At 40.4% G+C, this 21,105-nt stretch overlaps 1 protein-coding gene across 5 annotated transcripts; it reads right to left on the reverse strand.

The window, feature by feature from the left end:
- Nucleotides 1-856: 856 nt before the first annotated feature.
- Nucleotides 857-20,851, reverse strand: LOC130522267 (voltage-dependent L-type calcium channel subunit beta-4-like). Of its 5 annotated transcripts, none has more exons than XM_057026416.1 (14): nucleotides 20,633-20,851; nucleotides 19,715-19,798; nucleotides 12,299-12,469; nucleotides 12,086-12,208; nucleotides 11,850-11,977; nucleotides 10,238-10,314; nucleotides 9,748-9,767; nucleotides 8,026-8,106; nucleotides 7,251-7,309; nucleotides 6,998-7,107; nucleotides 6,722-6,873; nucleotides 4,627-4,722; nucleotides 3,229-3,414; nucleotides 857-3,075 (listed from the first exon to the last, which is right to left on the reverse strand). In XM_057026416.1, the coding sequence occupies exons 1-14, from the start codon at nucleotides 20,693-20,695 to the stop codon at nucleotides 2,812-2,814; spliced, it is 1,614 nt and encodes a 537-aa protein (XP_056882396.1). In that variant the 5' UTR covers nucleotides 20,696-20,851; the 3' UTR covers nucleotides 857-2,811. The 5 variants fall into 5 exon arrangements, with proteins under 5 accessions (XP_056882396.1, XP_056882397.1, XP_056882398.1 ...); XM_057026417.1 differs by having other exon boundaries at nucleotides 857-3,072; nucleotides 20,633-20,850; XM_057026418.1 differs by lacking the exon at nucleotides 10,238-10,314 and having other exon boundaries at nucleotides 9,748-9,766; nucleotides 20,633-20,850.
- Between the last annotated feature and the right edge of the window lie 254 nt (nucleotides 20,852-21,105).

Below are 21,105 nucleotides of genomic sequence, written 5' to 3' on the forward strand. Positions count from 1 at the left end.
TGTAGGGGGACCCTCCTGCTGATGGGGGGCTGGGTAGCGAGGTAGTAAAATTTGGTAATTTGAATAAAGCAAGTGATTTTTACCTAACAAATTTAAATTATATAGAATCAATAGTGATATACTGTAAACTATACCAGTAATATAGTAATTAATTTCAAGAGGGAATATAGATACCACTCTAGATTGTGCATACAGTTTTTATAATACTGAATATCATTATTTTAGCAACTTACCTTTCAGTAGTTCAGCTATCAGTTACTGTTATCAAATTACATTTTCGGTTAAGAATATTACAAAATTCAAACAGAGGCGAGCTTGTTTACTGTTGATTAACAGCACTGGAACTTCAAGTTAGTAATTTTGCATATTGGATTCACAGTCAAAAGACAGACATTCATTTATTAATTCATTTCTATGGTCTGTTGTTTTCAGCCTGTCCTTTTCATACACACTATTAATTGCAATTTAATTAATTGCAAATATTCATTGTAATGCTTTACCACATCCTCTCCTCTCCTCTCCTCTCCTCTCCTCTCCTCTCCTCTCCTCTCCTCTCCTCTCCTCTCCTCTCCTCTCACACCTATTTTCTCCTCTGCCTGTCCTCCCCCCTTCTCCTCTCTCTCTACCCAGCCGCCCATCAGCAGGAGGGTCCCCCTATATCCTGCTCAAGGATTTCTTCCCGTTAAAGGGGAGATTTTCCTTGCCACTGTTGCTTGTTTGGGGTCAGGCCCTTGGATTCTGGGATTCTGTAAAGCACCTAGAAACAATTTTGATTGTAACAGATGCTATATAAATAAAGATTGATTGATTGATTGATTGATTGATTGATTGATTGATTGATTGATTGATTGATTGGTTGATTTTATAGAATGGTTTATTAAAATCAAAGACAAATTTCCAGGTAAATCAGATGGTACACTTTACTTCATTTTAGCAAGAGCTCCCTGTCAAATGTATGATAGTCACAGACAGTCCAAAAACCCTCTTGGATACACGCTTGGTGTTGTTTTAAACTTAATGTGGTATTTTCTAAATAAAAAAATCTTATTCACAGGCATTCCATATCCATATTCAATATCAAAAGGGATGTAGATTGTTGAAACCATGAGAGCATGATTAGCAATTCAACAGGTTCTTTCTAGCAAGCAGCCTTCTTGCTTTCCTAAAGACGTTTTCTGTTCACCCTCCAAATTATGATATGAATTAGAGGACGTTGTTTTTGTCATGAAATGCTCAAATGCCAAGAATTCACTGGATGAGGAAGAGTTTTCTCCTGCGTTGCGGTAAAATCTTCCAGACATCATTCACCTACCATTCACTTTGTCTTCTCCGGTTTTGTTTTTTCTTGGAGAATCATGCCCGAGCCTTTTACAAAAATCAATTGCAGCAGAATTCTATTTTACTTACAGGGAACATGCTCTGCAGTCAGGACTACATGCAGCAGCTATACAGAGTATATAATGCAGCTGATTCCAACATGTCACATTCTTGGTGCTTTACGGACCCAACAGACAGAAAACATTTTTTTTTGTTTGTTTTTTCCTTCTTTTTAGATAATAAATGCGGGCAAAAGAAGCGATATGCATCTTCAGCTACAGGTTGTTATTTAATGGCTGATGGACAAATGTTGTTCTAAAACGTTGTTCCTGTTGGAACACTGAATTTTGAAGTTACTCAGAATCTTTTCATTGGTCGTTGGCCACAATGTTGTTGTCATGGCAACAAGTAACAACCAGACTGCTCTCATGATTTGTATTAAGGCTGTGACTGTTGTGAAAAGTCCACCTGCGACTTTTAACTGGGTCATTTGGTCTGTAAGATTTTCAAAAATTGTGAAAATTGCAGATGTATCCAGGATACTGAACCTCGAATGGAAATTCGGTGGCTGTGTGATAAAATCAAGATGATTTAACACTATACAAATTTTAGACAGGTTATTCCTAACTAGACTGTAGTGTGAGCAGCAGATACTGTTGAACAGCAAACGTATCCCACACAGAACACCCTCAGCAGCCTTTTCTCCTAGCTTAAGGTTTTCTTTGTGCAGGTAAACATGGTCCTCAGAAGCCACTCATGATAAGATTTCTCTGACCGTTACCTTCTCTAAGTGCTAACTTTTGTTAAGAACAAAAGCCATATTGCCATCTTGTACAGGGATCGAGGTCTGATCCCAGCACCATCTGCTACCCTTGTGAAAAAACAACCAATATGGAAATGTGAAGCACCAGTTTTAGTAGCCAGGGTGTTGTCTGCGTGCCACATATGCTCTCAATCTACCAGTGACGTAGAAAATTGGACCTTTGTATCTCACACCTCATCACTGGAGAGTCCAGAACACTATAGTACAAAATTAGTGAAATCGACGCCAAAGGTGATCATCTATCAGCATGCAGTTGGATTTACAAGAGAGAGGATTTACAAAGCCCTGGGTCAGCTCAGTCTGTGCGTGGGGACCTTTCTCCGTCCGTCCGGTGGCAACGTGCGACCTATCACCATCTGATGGTATAGCAGGCTGGTTGACACTAGCAATGAGCACAGTTGGCTGAACGCTGTGTCAGCACAATCCCACGAAGAAGCTCGCTTCAATCATTAGTTACAACTGACATCCTGCACCCGCTGTTTTTTTATGAGTGGAGAAGCTGACTTTAAAATAAATAAATTAAGCGTTTTTAAAGAGGAAACCAGTAGGGCAACAAACCACAATGCCAACCTAAAAAAATGTACAATCAGGGAACGTCTTGACTTTGCTGCAGCATAGAATGTGGGTAGAATCTGGGCCTTCTAGGTTCTGGCTGTTCAATGGGGCTGGGCTCAGAGCCGATGTCGGGAGTCGTGGCTGTAGCTGCCAGGTGAACTTCTGTTGCGGTGCGGCTTGTATGCATCCTGATAGGGATCCTGGTAGTCCTGGTAGGGGTCCTGATGCTCTCGGCTATGCTGCGAGCCAGAGGACATGCGGTTGCGTCCCTTGTGCGCCCGCTCATTGTGGAAATTTTCCTCCGATGTCATCAGGTTGCGCCGCTCGTTGGAAGTAGAATGGTCACCTGTGTGGTTGCTCTGTCGCATTCTTTGGCTCTGCTTATTGACATGAACACAGAAAAGACAAACAGACAAAGAAAAACATCAGTATTGAAAAATGGATGATGTTAGTTCTAGTTTGTACAGTTCTTATTTTCATTCACACAGCAGTATGATACTCTATGGTGTCATTTATGACTGATAGGTGTGTACCTGCAATCCAGAGATGGTGCTCGGGTACGGGGTGAGGATGGTAGGGCCCAGGTTGCGTCCCAGCAGGGGGTTTAATGGTGTGGCCATTGAAGTGTGGGTCGCTTTCCAGTAGGCCTCGAGGTATTCAGCAAGATGCTCACAGGCATCCTCCAGCTGGTTCTCATCCAGGATTACGTCAAACATTTCCTGTTTTCAGCAGATGGTGAGAGAGAGAAATGTTGCTGTGAAGCTCATAATGAGGTCTCCATGCTGACACTGGAGGTGACTACCTGTTCTCTAATTATGGACTGTTACATCACTGAGCTGCTGCGATTAAAATTAACATAGTTTGTCCTTTACTGTAATTACAGCAAAAATAGTCTGACAATAGAGAAGGGTTTACAAGTGGGTAACTCAATTAAGGTGTGTGTGTGTGTGTGTGTGTGTGTGTGTGTATGTGTGTGTAACACTAGTTTTAGTTTAAATTCAGAAACCTATGTCAAACTTTAACCTTAATCCTTTAGACTTGCATAAACATTTTATCCAAAGCTATCAAAATTTAATTTTCATTGTGAGGATTTCAGATTACAACCCCCATATCAGGATTCTGAGAGACAAATCCGGCCCAAACTGGCACTGAATACCCCCCAGGAGAGGTTGTCAGTTGACAGGTCGCCGTTTTTATGTCTCAAACAGTTTATTAACTAGTCAATTCGATGATCCACCTGCATAAGTGTGAGTGCACTATGAACAAATTTGAATAACTTTATTTGCTTGTAGAGAACATTTGAAATGTGGGCAATTTGAACTAAAATTAAGTTAGCAAAACTAAGCTGAATCTTACCCATCCAGGAGAAAATGAGAAACTTAAGCTTTCAGCCACCTCCACCTTTCAAATGAACCCAGATCCTTTATTTTTCTAACTTTGTCATGATGTATTTGGGAACCATAATGAGGCCTTTAGTAACCTCAGACATTGGTGATGCCGAACATTCAGTGGTAACTGGCAACCTGGAGGCCAAAAGTAAGAAACGTAATCATCTACATGACTTGTTGGGCTGCCACTTTGCCTTTGAAATGAGAATATTCTGGCTGGACTACCCTTGTCAGTGATATAAGTAATTGAAACTAACATGAATACCTAATGTCTGTTAACATATCAGGGACATTTTATGATTACTTTAAATACATTTCTCACACACAGGCCCTTTCCCTGGGGGGTGGGTGGTGGATCCTTCCCTGCAGGTGTGTTAACATGGAGATTTTGGTTCAAGGCACTCGCATTTTCATATTAAAATACACATTTACATGATAGTTTCTGCGATAACCTCTTTTTAATTAATTTTGTCAAAAGGATAAAACTTAGCATGTTGCACCTATTAGTATTTCATTTTTAAATGTATTAAAAAGGCTTCTTACTGGAGGACACTGGGCCAATTTGTCAGCTGCCACAAGCTGCACATTCAGGTGTTTGCTCTGGGACTTCCCTCTGGACTTGACCAGCCTCTGCAAAACCTAGATCACAAGACAGAACACAGAGTCAACTAGTTATCTTTAGTAGTCAACTAGTAATTTTTGAAGAATGTTATAAAACATAGTCTAAAGTGAGTTGCCTATGCTGTCACAACAGCTGAAGTTGTGTGCATGTGTTAGCATTGTGCATTAACAGATGCAGAATGCATATACAGTATAAACACAGTGTGGAGCAAACCTTGGTCTTTACTGTATCATTCTTATTTGCAGGCATATAGAAAGAATTTGCTTTTAACATAACATAGCATAACATAACATTTGACATAACGGAACACTAGGAGAGCAGCTCCAATATTAACGGCCAAGATGCTGCAGTTCTTTTCTTAGATGTCACTGATATGTTCACATGTGGGGGCTAAAGGTGCTTTACATATTAAAGAAAATAAAGCAGGAAGCAAAATTGAAAACTACCACCAAGCAACAGATGTGCTTCATCATCATTCACTGAAGTGCGCCTTTATTTCAAAAACCAAAGTACCCACAAACACTGAATTGTGTGTGTGTGTGCGTGTGTGTGTGTGTGTGTGCGCGCTCGCGTGTGTATATTCTTTAACATGTTAACATCTGCTGATTAATAAAAAAGGAAATATTTCAGTCACTTTTCTAAATAAACATGTGATCATCATTTGCCTGCATTTTAATTTCATCCCATAGCTGCAAGCATCAATAGTGCTGGATGCCCTTCCATAATGCTCATGATCTCGTGCGCTCATCCGTGGTTACTGGAGCAGGCTGAAGAAGCTCCCACACCTTTTGTCATTTGCTGAGTGATTTTTTTATATTGCATAGTTGCAGGAAGAACTCATTCTAAAGCACCTCACACACATAATCTTCTCAAAGATAGAACAAGTCCTACTTCATAATCATTATCATAAGGATACAAATAAACCAACAAAGGCAAAAATAATGCAAGTCTTGTTCTGCAAATACAGCAAGTATATGTAAAACATTCCTAGGAGAGGAAAAAAAGCACCATTATTATTGTCCAGGTCATGGTAATCCTGGTAGTTGAATCACAGCAACTGGACTGTTTAAGTTCCGTGAAGAAGTTCTCATCTGAGAGGCTTCATCAGTTCAAGTTGACTCATGCTCATAAGTATCTGGAACTCCCCAACAGCCAGTTAGAGCTGATAAAGAGCCTTGGATTAGAGGTGAAACATCTTCATGGAACTTAAACAGTTCAGGTGCTATGAGTCAACTAACAGAACTCCATTAATATTACATATACTGGAGGCTACATCAGCTAACAGGCTGAGCAACTCAGGTCGATGTAATCTGCTTCAAAACAACTACAGTACATACCAATACCAATGAAACATTCCCTAATTTTAATACTGTGACTAAACAATATATATAATGGTTGTGGCAGTATTGCAAATAAGATAACTGCACTGCAGCAATGGGAAAAAGTTGTGTGCTCCTGTGCATTTTGCTGTTTAATGATAAAATGCTGACATTAAAATAAACCACAACTTAAATTGGATTTAAACTCATCTTTCTAAATTATATATGTTTGCAACTACTTCCTAAATTCTGTGAAAGTATTTTTTTTTTTGAGTGGTTACATGTGCAGTACACTTATTCTTCCATGCGGTGGTGCTGTTGTGCAAATAACTGGTGCTGACGTCACATTTCAGTCAGAGGCTTTAAAACTTGTGCTTGGGCAAGATCCTTTATATCAACCACACACAGAGTCTGTTACCTTCAACATATGTAGCTGCTCTTGCTATTTATTTCCAACTTAAGGAGTTATGGAGGTCACATACTAAGCCTGATTCCCCCCCAAAAAACTATCCTGTAAGCAGTTGAAATCAGCAATAAGTCTCCTTTATCTCTCCCATAATGCTACCCATCAAGTGGTTAAAAGTTTAACCCACAGATTTAATGCAAGTCTCAGGGTTGGAAAAGATAGACTATACTGGAATATAAAATACTGGAACACTCACAGACATATAGATTTTAATTTCTTTATATTGTCTACCTTTGGTGAGGAGACTTTAACATGGACAATAATTGGGGCCAGTGAGGTCTTGAGGAGCTGTGCTGGGTGGTTGATGGTGTCTGCATCCAGCACCACTAACTGCAGAGAGCGGGCCAACTCAAAGATCCGCTCAATCTCACTTTGCACCTCAGCTGATGAGACAAAACAAAAATCATAATAAAAGGATTTAGTCTTTATTCAAGACAGCGTAAAAGAAAGTTGAACACTGATTTAGGCCTCACAATGTACATACAATATGTGAGGAAGCATTCTTACCCAGGCTGGAGCGAGTGTTGGACCGTTCTATAATGGCCCTCTTACTGGGGTTGTTCAGAACAGACCTTTTGGCTAATGATATATCTGCAGTCACTCGTGTGATAGAGATCCTGAAAAATCATTTAAAAATACACAAACATGTTACTAAATGATCACTAATCACCTTCTCTTCAGCTGTAGTTTATTGTGATTTAGTGTGAATCCCCCCACCAGGTTTGATCATTCACTATAGAGCAGAATTAATTTATCTTACCGGCCATCAAATCTGTGCTTGAGGAAGTCAAAGAGCGCTTTCTGCATCATGTCTGTTACCTGCATACAAACGCACATTAAAATATTGTCAAAATTGCTTGATTTTTCACTACCACTCGACTACATTGTAAAATGGGCAAATATTCAATCCTAAAAACATCTGTCACTAGTTTTCGAATCAGAGAAGAGTGAAAATTGATTCACTACCCAAATGCAGACGACCAAAATGTGAATGTATTGGTCATAATGCAAAGTCCAAAATAATGAAGAACGCCTGCATGAAAAGAAATGCTGAACTTAAAAATAAAGAAAAATAAATCTGCAATTGTAAAGTAATCTAACCTACTAGGTCCAGCTGGAAAACATGACTAGCCAGGCTAGCTAATATAGACTTTACAACAAATAGCTAGCTAATGCTGCAATTATCATTTAGCATGTTTATTATGTTGAACCATTTCCTTTTTGCTGAGAGGACACTGTAAATTGAATTAAATATGTACCTTAAATCATAAATGTGTTTAAAAGCTAGGCTAAATTCATAGTTTACAGAAAAATAGTATTAACAAATACTGATCCTTGTCCATTGACATGAGTTAAGGTTTTCTTCATAGACAATACAAACATGTAAAGTTTGATCCCAGTAGCACAGGTTGGACAGAGCGAGTACTTTTTACATGCCATGTAAAATGCTAAAATTAGTTAAGAATAAACTAACATACTGGCTGGAGAAGGCATCCTTAACACCATATTTTCAAGAACAAGGATCAGAACCTCACCTCATAACCTTTGAGTGAAGGGCCCACCAGCACCACAGGCCTCATGGAAGGAACCACATCATATGGTGGGATGTGCTCGGTCTGAAGACACAAAAGGTTAATAAGCACCAATTTGTGTCTTCACAGGTGAGCCAGCTGCACAGAATTCTGAGTCAGTTGAGAATAGAGTATATGTTGAGAGCTGTACTGCTGTGTTGAGCCATGTCACTAAATATATAAGGTAAAATGCCTGATCAATGCCAATTTTCTGCAGAATGTCTTGTTTTAATTGCTTAACTGGTGCTGCCATTACTTCTTTTTTTTTTTACATTTTTGAAGAAAATTCTCACATGTTTCTTTGAGAATAATTACACATAAAAGAAATGAACACATCACAAAAAAGATTATTTAAAAAAATCAATATGGCAATTTTTTACATATATGCAAGAGTGCCTCACAGCCTTTCACAGGCAACAAATAAAAAGTAATTGGAAAAAAATCCTACAATAAATCTTCAGTCCAAACCCCAAAATGACAAACTGAAATATAGTCTTTTCTGCATATTTGTTTAAATAATAAAATAGACATAACTAGAGAGCCTTTAATTTGATTTCAGCTCTGTTTTCATGATTTCCGTTGATCACCACTGACATATATGCACACAGATACACATTAAGTCACATTGACAGACACCTAGACCTTTACACACACAGACCACACACATGGCAACACACTCATCCCAACTCAGGGAGCCAGAAGGCGCCACACCAAGGTTTAAGGATCAGGTAGGGAGGCCACCAGGCCCTGCCCAGTACTGTCCCTACAGTGAAGCATGCTGGGAGGAAGGGGGTCAGTCTGTGGGATGGGGGGGGTTTAACAGTTGAGATAGGGAGACCGGTCAGGGTTGATCCAAATCTGAATAAAGAATAAAAAGCCAAAGAGACGTCAGGCATGAACCCACTGAAATGGCTGTCAACAAACCGTCTTGAGAGGATCTGGCAAGGAGATCACCTGGAATCCAGGTGTGCAGAGCTTGTGGCACGATGAACGAAGGTTGCATTGGGCAAAAGGTGCTGAGTAAAGGTGCTTGTCAGTACAAGGTTTAGTTTTCACTTTGTCATTCTGGGGTTTTGACACTAGACCGGTCAGAGAAGATTTTTTTGAAAGCGACATAAATGTTGCTGCAATATAAAAAACATAATGACTACAGTGTTCCAGAATCAAGATAGCTGCAAATACACAGAGGTGATAGACACATGGTGACTTTGAACTGGAACAAATGAGGAAAAAAGGACAAAATTATTAATCTGAATGCTTTAACTCATATAGTCCTTATTGCTTCCCTACATATTATCTCAAATAAAGCTATGTGTAGGACACAACCATTCACACCCAATATGAAAAATACATTAAAAACTGTGATAAAGTGTAAGGTAGTAATATTAATATGAAGTAATCTGAAGGATTTAGATAATATCCCTACTTTTCCATCAGTAATTGTACAATAAGTGACACTGATGCGCCTTTTCTTTTTCATTATAAGGAATTAATAGGTTCAAACTGACACATAGAGTTGTTTTTGTATGCAGGAGGGCTATTAGCTAATAGCAACAGTGATATGCTCACTCTATGTTTAAGTCTAATCTGTCAAATAGAATCACTTCTGCTAACAGCGTTGACCTTTTGTCAGCAACACAAGTCTTGAACGGTGCCAGAGAGGGTTATTACCATCACCAAACTTACCACTTTCTGTTTCTGCTTTCCTGTGGAGGAAGAGAGAAGACAGAAATAGCGATGTCAGACACTGCTCCACGGGAGGTGGCCTCATCAGCATTAACACTCAAACATGCTCAGAGACGCTCCATCACATTTGTTAGCCAGTGAAACCTATCAAGCATGATACATGTATTAAAAGTACTTCTATTTTCCTAAAGTTATATTCACAAAGTCACATGAGTGCAGTTCAGGGGGGGTTCATAGTCTTGACGGTGGGTGCACACTGTGGTAAGCCCCAGTCTCAGAACGCCTGCAGTCCTCAACTGGAGGAAGAGGAGGATCATGGAAAAATGTACCAACAAATCTACTCAGTGAACTTAAGCTCTATGCAGAGACATGGGAAGTCTTTTCCTCTGATTTTCTCTATCTTTTGTTGTTATTCCCTCTAAGTAATTGATATTTAGGAAGTCTGGCCCTGTGCTATTAAGGGGCCCCTCCCCCTGTCTGATGCTCTCACCTGCTGAGGATATGAGGGGTCGGATAGAGGCAGACACCTCATCCTCTACACTGGAAGAAGAGTTCCCTCCAGACTTACTGAAAAGACAAGAGGGGATAATAAAAGACACAAACACACCTTTGTATTAATGTGACAAATATCACGTCAACAAAAACCAAACATGCAGAACAAACACTGTGTGGAGCCACTGCTGCTACAGGGTTTACCTGAGCACCTTATGTGCACGCAAAAACTGCTGAAAGAAAAATGAATGGAACAAAGTGGACAGGTCCTTTTCAACCTTTTCGGAACAGAATAGCTCGCAGCCCAAAGGAGTTTTATAAATTAAAATAAAAAAAGTCTCTGAAACAATATTAAGCTCCTACCTATTATGATTGCGTGTCACATAGTGTCTTGATGGTCCACTGTATTTTTATGGGGATGCCAGAATGAATGTTTATTTCATATAAACTAAAACTAAACATCTTTTTCATTTGAAAGATCTATTAGTTACTCACTGTAGAGCATCTGACTGGGTCATAAAGCTTGTTCAAGACATGTCTCTAGCTAGGTGCCCGAGCTGTTTCACATACAAATAAAAATGATAATCCCAAAGCAGCATGCTAAATTCATGAAATGTCTCCAGAATCTCTGCAAACTTTAGTTTACGATGGCATCAGTTGTGTTTCAGGTCCTGTATAAAACAGTTTATGGACAGTTTATGGACTGTATGCTACCACTTGTTTTGTAACAATTCAAAAATCCCATTTTTCTCAGGACAATGACTGCAACAAATCATCCCACTTGTTCTTTCTCTGTGGGATTTCAGTTATCACGCTCCTCTCCTCTCGCCCTCCTGTTCTTCAGGTTGTTCCTCAGTGACTTTGCCTGAAGAACTAAATATCTCCCTCCTCTCCTGCTAATTCCCACGTCCTAACCTTTCATCTCTGGAGCCTCTGTGCTCAGCTCTGTAGGCTGCTGTGACCCCCCAGTCGAATCGATTATGCTGCTCCTGCCTGATGTCTTCAGCTGTTATTAATATTAATTCTGATTAGCTTCAATGGATCATATACTAGTATTACTGTTGTTATTATCAGTATAAAAAGAAAGAAAGACAGAAGTGTGTGTGTTACAGTGAGTAATAACATGTAACAGCAAATCATAATCCCACATGAAGGATATGCTGAGTCAGCACACTCAGACAGGTGTGTGAGGGGAGTCCCCTCATCCCTTTTGCCACAGTCTATGGAAAAACAGCATGGTTGCACTATGCTGACCAACGATGACTATGATAAATAGTAGTGACTGCAAGAGGACATTACTATTATATAGCTATTATAACTTCTAGAAATAAAATGAAAAGAAAACAATGTAGAAGTGCGCAAAAGAACCGCTCAGCTTATAGATTTTTTCTGTATCAAAGAACAGATTCCAGATAAGATCTGGTCCATGAGGCCCCGTTGATCGTTGAAGGACTTCTGACTGGCAGGCATATTTGATTTTAGTGATGGGAGCCATTCTTCACTCTAATAGCGATGAAAACTGCTGTCCACTAAGAATCTATATGGGCTAAGCCATTATAGGGATGTTCCATAGCTGCTGAATGCTGTGACCATGAGCCTCCCCTACTTACCCTTGGACTCGTCCTCTCTTTTGCTCTTGCTGGAGTCGAATATTCTCGAGCTTCAGAGGACTGGGGATGAACCCAATCTCACAGCCCTCTTTCACTAACCGACCGATCCACCAGTCGTTGTTAAACTTCTGTGCCAAAAAACAGAAAAATCAAAAAGAATTCAGTAACTTTTTTTTTTAATGTTAGCTGAAATCGGTTTTTGAAGTGTTTGTCATGTTGAAAAAGAGAAGACGAACCTCTTTTATGTGGAGGAAATCCTTCGCGTCAAAGGAGATGGCTGTGGCGGGGACTGGAACATCTTCATCCAGCGCGCCACAGTAGCTGACATTTGTCCTCACAGCAAACGCCACAGGTTTGGTCTGTGGGGTGGAAGCACAGGAAGTGAATTCAGCTCTTTCAGAGTCAGAAAGATTCCTTCCACAGATTTTTTCGCCTGCCAGCTTGGCTACCTTAGCTCTCTCTAGCTGAATGGTGGCCAGCTGCTCCCTCTCCTGTCGATTCTGTCCCGGTCCCTGGCTCTGGCTGGGGCTCTGGCTCTGGACCTGGGCCTGCACCTCGCGCTCCTCCTCCAGAGAGACATCTGAGTCTGATGGTCTGCTAGTGTATGAGTCAGCTGAGCCCTGTGAGCAGATCGCACACAGGTTTATTGGATATAAACTCACAACTAGATACAAATATGGAAAATCTATCAGGCAAGTGAACTGATGCAGGCATATGAAAGATCCCTCTCTCTATTATCAGGGTACAATATTTCAAATTTGAATTATAATAATAAAACAATAAATAATAAAATTATAATAAATGACAATGGGTTTTTTCCCCCCTATTTCGGCATGAGGTTACACTGATGTGGCTTCACCCTGTAAATTCAGAAGAGGTGACGTGAATAAATCAGCTCATGTCCATCATTAACCCAAAGTGAAGTTTCTCCACTCGCTCATATCAAAACTCCGAGAGCACAACTGAAAATATTAACTGCTGCTACTGGTGTCCCACACTAAACCACAATGAACACGTTTCATTAAAATAATACTGCGTATTTAAATTGTGAAATTTAGATATGACGTTATATGACCACAAAGATTTGTATTATCCCTCCTCTCCTCTCCTCTCCTCTCCTCTCCTCTCCCCTCCCCTCTCCTCTCCTGCCTTCTCCTCTCCTCTCCCCTCCTCTCCTCTGCTCTCCTGTCTCCTCTCCTCCCCTCTCCTGTCTTCTCCTCCCCTCTTCTCTCCCCTACTCTCCTCTCCTCTCCTCTCCTCCCCTCTCCTGTCTTCTCTCTCCTCTCCTCTCCTCTCCTCTGCAATCCTGTCTTCTCTCCTCTCCTCTCCTCCCCTCTCCTGTCTTCTCCTCTCCTCTCCTCCCCTCTCCTGTCTTCTCTTCTCCTCTCCTCTCCCCTCCTCTCCTGTCTTCTCCTCTCCTCTCCTCTCCTCTCCTCCCCTCTCCTGTCTTCTCTCCTCTCCTCTCCTCTCCCCTCCTCTCCTTTCCTCTCCTCTGCTCTCCCTCTTCTCTCCTCTCCCCTCTTCTCCTCTCATCTGCTCTCCTGTCTTCTCTCCTCTCCTCTCCTCCCCTCTCCTGTCTTCTCCTCTCCTCCCCCTCCTCTCCTGTCTTTTCCTCTCCTCTCCTCTCCTCCCCTCTCCTGTCTTCTCCTCTCCTCTCCTCTGCTCTCCTGTCTTATCTGCTCTCCCCTCCTCTCCTCTCCTCTCCTCTGCTCTCCTCTGCTCTCCTGTCTTCTCTTCTCCTCTCCTCTCCCCCCTCTCCTGTCTTCTCCTCTCCTCTCCTCTGCTCTCCTGTCTTATCTCCTCTCCCCTCCTCTCCTCTCCTCTCCTCTTCTCCTCTCCTGTCTTCTCTCCTCTCCTCCCCTCTCCTGTCTTTTCCTCTCCTCTCCTCTGCTCTCCTGTCTTCTCTCCTCTCCCCTCCTCCCCCCTCCTCTCCTCTCCTCTTCTATCACTGTGATTCCTAGCTTTGTTTCCTCTGAATGCATTTACATGTATGATGCATGTGTATCTTCTCTCCTCTATCTGCCACGTCTCTCCTTCTTCTTTTGAATTTATTAATCTGGTCCTGCTCAAACTTTCTTCCTGTTAAAAGGGTTTTTTTCCTTGCCATGGTTGCATGTTCAGATGTGATGATGAATACATTTAAGGTAACAAATAGGTTTATGAGCATTATTTTCCCCATAACTCCTTGTGACTTCCTAATAACCTTCCTAATAGCCTTCCTGATAATTCACCACAACACAGGGTGTTAGTATTAGAATGACTACCATGAAAGGACTATTTCATTGTATTGGGTCATCCCTCAATCAATTAGAGCTGATGTCTCTTGTCCAAGGCGCAGCAGCCTCACTGCTCTGGGTACTTCTGATGCTTTCAAAAAGAAGGTAGCAACTTATAGGATGTTGCCTTGGTACAACTCAAGCAATCTATCGCAAGGAAATTTTCGTTCAGGCTAAAAGAACGCCATCTAGCCGAGAAGAACACAATGATGGCTTCTAAAAAGGTCCTCTGAAAGGCTAAAACTGCCTTTTATTCTCCTTGAATTGAAGAAAACGTAAACCACCCAAGTCTCTCTTCCCCAGCACCATAGCTGTGCAGTCATGTATGCCCTCTTTTCTTTGTGGTGAAGACTTCATGAGACACTTTACGAATAAAATTATAACTGTTGCATTTGCACTAGAAATGCCAGGAAGCTCTGATGAGCCCTTAAACCACTACAATCTCAGTCACTTCATCAAGGTTTTCAGAATTACACAACCACCTGCAGAAGAACAGCTGCATAGCTTCACTCACCATATTTGATTTGTTTTTAGTATCTTTGTGTGTTTTACTGTTAAAGGGACTTCAAAAAGGTTTCTAGGACTGCTTTTAAAAAAATGTTGTCCAGATTAGAAACATACTGTCTCAGAGCGATGCTTAAAAATCTGGTATTTCTAGGCTGGACTGTAATTCATTTTTATCATCGTATTAAACAGGTTCCTTAAAAGCATTTAGCTTTCTCAGCTTTGGAGCACAAAATGGCGCCGCTAGAGTGCTGACAAGAATTAGTAAGAGCGATTATATGTCTTGAATATTGGCCTCTCTTCATTGGTTGCCTGTAAATTCCAGAACCAGTTTTTGAAAGACCTTTCCAAACCAATGAGGCCCTGACAAGCTGACCTACTAGCACCATATCATAGAGTACTCACAGAGGGCTGGTTTACTTTATAGAATCTTAAAAACATTTAATCACAGCAAAGTCTTTATATTATAGTAATGATAATAATAATATAGTTAGAACTGGGTCATTTAAACTCTAGCTGCTGTGAGTCTGGCCTGCACCGACATGATCCAGTGGAAGGTTTCTTTACTCTTTTTCATGTCATGGTTGGGTCACTGGGTCACACTGGCCTTTGCTTCTGTCGTCTGATTAGATTTAAATTGGACAGAATTTACTTAATTTAATTTGAAACGTATTTTATTTAAATGCATCTAATGCTAATTAATATTTTAATTAATTTCCATAAGACCGCTCAAGCGTTGCCATCAAAGTACACACTTTTGTAAAGCAGGAATGGTGTCGCATCCAATCAGAAACATTGAAATGCTTTCTTTTGGGTGGTTTAGCTGGTGTACAGAAACGAAAACTATTTTATAGGCTGCAGCATCATGCAGCTCTACCAGTTTTGTGAAAACGCAGAATCAATATTAACATAACTTGAACTATATATCCCTGATAGATCGATATGTGTATACCATTACACACCCACAGTACACGATGTGCAAATGTCCCAACCATTTTGTCCTTGTTCTTTCAAGCCTTCAGAGCCTTGGATAATCATTTCATCTATTTGTCTGAATACTCTGAGATGTCACTACTGCGTCTTAGCTCTTATCCAATCGGCTAGCTTCAGCATATGACTCATCAACATCACAATCCCCTTAATGACATCACGCGTGTTTCAACTGAGCCTACACAACGTGCACTCTCGGGCTCCGACGACAAACACGCGCCTGCATATTTGTCTTTGTGACACGTGACAATGAATGTAACTGCGTAATGTGTCGGTAAAATGGTAATCAACGTGTTTTTCTCTCCCTCTGGAAATCACCCGTCTTCCCACATGATAGGCAACGAGAGGCCAACCTCACACAGAATACAGACAAGGCCTTCCTTACAGTAGCATGATGGTGGCTTGAAGGGGGTTGGGTTGTTGGTGTGTGTCTGTGTGTGTGTGTGTGTGTGCGTGCGTGTGTGCGTACGTGCATGCATGTGGGTGTGTGTATAGCTACTTCTAATAAGCCACACAGAGCAAAAATGCATAATCACACATTCAAACACTCACCACCTCCGAGTCTTCAAATCCATGCAGGTACAAATTGTCATACATGGAGGTTTGATATTCCAGCAAGCGCCTCGAGATGAATGAGGGGAGAAATCAAAGTGGAGGTGGGGAAAAAAGGAGGAGGCACCAGAGAGAGAGAGAGAGAGCGAAAGAGAAAGAATAGAAAAGATGGGGGTGGGGGGTGATGACAATTCGTTCTCTCCACAGCGGAGAGGTATATTTTTTGTTGAGATGTTCTCTGCCGTCAGATCACTCCTGGTTCTCCTGCAGGCCCTGATGGATGCAGCTTTTCCCTGATCCCACAGTGCTGTTGGATGCCTTACATTAGAGGATGGAGAGGTTCCCCATAGAGATCGGCCAATCCTGGCATTTCCTTTCATCAGGTTTTCTGCTCACCCGCAGACACACACACATATACATACACAGAAGGAACGACAGCAGTGGAGCAGTGGAGCCTTCCTCAATATCCAAGCCTGATGACACAGCCAGTATACAAGGAGCTGATTGGCTGCCGAGCTGTCCACTCAGCTTGGATGAACACTCTCCTTGATTTTTTTTTTTGGTAAAGAGATGTAGCAAGGATCGGGGGAGGGTGAGAAAGAGAGAGAAAGAGGCATCCTCCATTTTTCTGCCTTTATATTATGCATAGATTATTCAGCCAAGGCTTGCAAACACACCAAATGTTTCAATTAACTGGAGCTCCAAATGTGCACATGTCTTTATGTGCATGCATTTGTGTGTGCAAGCATGTGTGTTAATAGATAGATAGATAGATAGATAGATAGATAGATAGATAGATAGATAGATAGATAGATAGATAGATAGATAGATAGATAGATAGATAGATAGATAGATAGATAGAAACAGCTTTGCACCATACATACTAAAAAATGTTATTTCCTGCTTCCAAATTTAGCTTTCGATTGATAAAAATGAAATGAAGTACACTCATACATATGTCAAATATTAAATATATCCAACAAGAACAGCATTTAAATGAAATGAAAAATGAGTTACTAAATACTTCCTAAGATAAGTCTCATATTTGAAAGGGATTTAAGATTCAGTTTGGTGCTTTTTCTTTGATGAGCTGCTCTCTTGACAATAATTACACATATAGCCCTCACTCACGCTTAGCTTTGCTCTAAATGAGTAGTCATTGAAAATTTGTGGATAAAAACTGCATTTATCAAAGCCTACACAATATTCCTAACAATTTATTATATGCAAAAACAATAAACAGCTACTTTTATTTAACTTTTAGAAATCCATCACCTGAAAACAGAATCACACATCAGGGCTTTTTCCTTATTAAAATATGTATTAAAATATGTCAATGAAATCCACTTAAAACTTTTAACCTGTCCATCAGTGGTGTCATCAGCTCTGTTTTAGAGGAGACCTTAAAAAAATTTAGTGTTTAATTATTTTTTTTACACAAACATGCAAATTCAATAAGAGGTGGTGGGAATATGAGTCCAAATGAACAATCACACAACCTTATTATTCACTTAAATTACAATTATTCACTTAAATATGATCTAAAATCTGTCTCTCTAAAATCTATTTCCTTTCACTTCACAATGTCAGATCAAGAGAGTTCCTTTTCATTTGCATCTGGTACCTGAAGCGTGTGTGTACCTTTAAGCACACTAGAAGAAAATAAGTATTCATCCCTGCTGGTAGTAACAATTTGTTAGTTCCAGCCCCCAGCTAATAGTAGAAAGTCCCATGGAATTAATGACCCAAATGCTCCCTGTTTCAAAAAAACAAACCTGGCTTGCACACTTCTGCACACTTCTACAGTCCAGCTCTAAAAGAACATTGCTACTTAGCTAGCTTGTTAGGCTGAAATGTATTGTGAAGGTCCTGGTTGTTGATCAAGTGTGCACTGTTTTTTACCATCCTCTCTCTTTGGGGTCACTACCTTCTGGAGCATCAACTGTGTGTCTCAGTTAGTGCCTGGATGCACACCATGAAACAGGGACCGAGGTCATTCGTGCATGATTAGCATCAGTGGGTAATATAAATGACATAACTAACTAATATAATAATAATAAGAAGAATATTTTCTATCTTAATGAAATTTTGTGCTCGTGCTATGCTTGTTTACATCCTATGCATCTTTTGGGTGCTAACCCTCTGCTTCCATTAAAACCTAGAGATGTCTCTGATGTCCATAGCTGCACCAGTGACCTAATAGTCCATATGATTTGTCCATATGTTGATTTTATTTGCAAAATGTGGAATGTGTTTGCCTCCAGTCTTCCTTGGCTAGGATTATATTCCACCACAATTCAAGCCATTTTTAAGACGACTTCTGCTAACATTTCCTGGCAACACAATAACTCCCTCTGTAGGCCGTACACAGGTAATGTAGTCAGGACAGTTAACCAAGAAGATGTCTCCTCTGGCCTTAACCCACTTTCACATTGTCCTGAACAAACTTTTTTGCATTCATGTATTTGTTTTCTTAAATTTTGTGTGTAGACCTGGACTTTAGGTTGTACCTTTCTATTAACCATCTTTTAGTTTGAAATGCTTTTACTTTTGTTTTCTTTGGGCTGAACCTCCCAAACTGCTTCCTTTGTGTATATTTGGTTGTAACTTTATGTTTGTGTTAGGTGTAATAGTACGTATTAGAAATCCTGATAACATGACGGAACTATGTCTTGTTACTGTCGTGACTACTCAACTTTATGAATATGGGCAACAATATAAACATAAATGCAATGCAATTTGTACACTTCTATACTCAAAAAGGAACATATGGCTCATTTGGTATGTTTGGGACTAAAATATTCCCACTCCGCACACAACAAAAAGGAATTAAATATCCCAGGTGAATTGGGTTGGCTGTAACTTTTTTAAGAAGCCATCATTAGCCACGTTTACACGTTCATTTCTTGCACAGTCTGATTACAATCGTTCATCACTGTTTACATGAATGCTAAATAGTGGTAATCAGAATCAATTCATTGTGACAAGCGTAGTACACTTTCTCCCTTAAATTTGCTGAAAACAGTAAAGAAGAGGCTTTTACCTTCGATCAAAAAACATTGTAAAACAGCTCCTTGGCCTGCCCCTCTCCCTATGCTGTCCTTCTCTCCTCTACGAGCCTGTTGCCTCCTCTGATCAACATGGACCTACAATAGATCATTTGCTGCAAACATTAATTTTGATTCTGCTTCTCTCTTTAACTAAGCTGCAAGCGCAGCAGTTTACACTTAAACTGTGATCTCCCCGACGGTGTTGGTTACAGCAGGACCCTCACATGATAACAGGCCCCTCAACAGTTAATTGTGCCCCTTCAACCACCAAAAACCAGGAACCAATGGATGAAGGTCAAAAGGAGAAGAAGGTCATACAGAGTCTGGGAGAGCACAGTAGGACTACAGTATTACTACTTTGATCAGATTGACCGTTAATGCAGTTTTATTCAGAATCGGCATTTTTTTCCCCTATGTTATTCAGAAAATTTGATCAACGTAAACATACATAACAAACACATACAACAGAGTAATCAGATTACTTTGCTTGTACCTGTCGAAGAATAAAACTGGTGGACGTGGTGCTGCCATCAGACCTCTTCAGTCGGCTCCTCCTGGAATAAGTCCCTCGATTCACCTACATGGAAAAAATAAAATTAAATGACCTGTTGTGGCATATATAGTGATGAGCCTTTTAAGATGTGACATTTATATGCAAGTGTTTTATAATACAAACAGAGAATTAGAGCAGATAAACAGTGTCCTTTTTTCTCTCTCTCTTTTCTAAATATAACGGTCTCAGAGGATCAAAATTAATTATCTGCCAGGGATCTGCTCCATTTCTTTCAAGGTCTCTGGAGTTAAAGACAATGTCACATTAAAAGGACAGGACCTACTTCCCTAAATTTATAAAAGAGGGCCACTAATGTGGGTCATGGTCTACCACATCTGTCTGCAAACCACCAAAAGATGTGAGGGTTAAAACTTAGGAGATAATCAGTGTAACATTAATTTATCCAGTTCATCCAGCAATTTTAGACTGTAGCTCCTTAGAAATTAAAATATCAACCAATTGGTTAAATCTATATGCAGATATGAATAGCATCTGTGTGAGTTATGCAGTCATTTTTGACATTACACTAAATGTTCAATAAACTAATCTCTATATCCCGAGCTGATCACTTATTACTTAATTGTGTCCATATATTCTAAACTATTAAAATACAATGACAGAACACTCAATCCATAATTGAGAAACAATCACCTCATTATATTAATACTAATTTATTTTTTTATTTGTTATTTACGTCATTGTAATCATCTCTAATCATCATTTCCAGGGTCAACTCAGTAATTACTGCTGAGTATCTTATTAAAGAACTAGCACTAGAATTCCTCACTTTTTTAAATATAACTTTCGGCCTTGCTTAGTAAACTTTTCAGCTCATTAGTTTCTAAGTGAACACGGTACCTGGAAGATTGGCGCCTGGATCCCCTCGCCGAGCTTGTTGCGGATGTAGATGTGTCGGGACATTTCGGCCAAGACATCGGTCCAGAGGGCGGGCTGTTCGGGTCCGGCCCAGCGGTGGGGTGTCGGGTTGCGGGCTGCGTGCTCCAGCTTCACGCTCAGCTTCGATCCTGCTCTTCCTACAAGCGCGTGCTGGGAATCCCGTCGCGCACACGACCACCGCTCGCGCTTTGCAGTGGCACGTGCGCACCGGTGGTATGACGGACGGAACTATTTTAAGCTTCCGCCAATATGGATGGAATTAAATATGTGGTGGATGTAGTCAAAGCGGATGACGCAACAAGCACACGCGCGCGCGCACTCGCGCGCACACAAACACACATTAAACATGTTATAAGTTCAGAATTAACACTATACGTCGTAGATATATGTACGTATGTAAGACTTTTGATTCTAATGATAAATAATATCAAATA

Source organism: Takifugu flavidus, chromosome 3 (assembly GCF_003711565.1).
Source record: "Takifugu flavidus isolate HTHZ2018 chromosome 3, ASM371156v2, whole genome shotgun sequence".
Classification (NCBI taxonomy): Eukaryota; Metazoa; Chordata; class Actinopteri; order Tetraodontiformes; family Tetraodontidae; genus Takifugu; species Takifugu flavidus.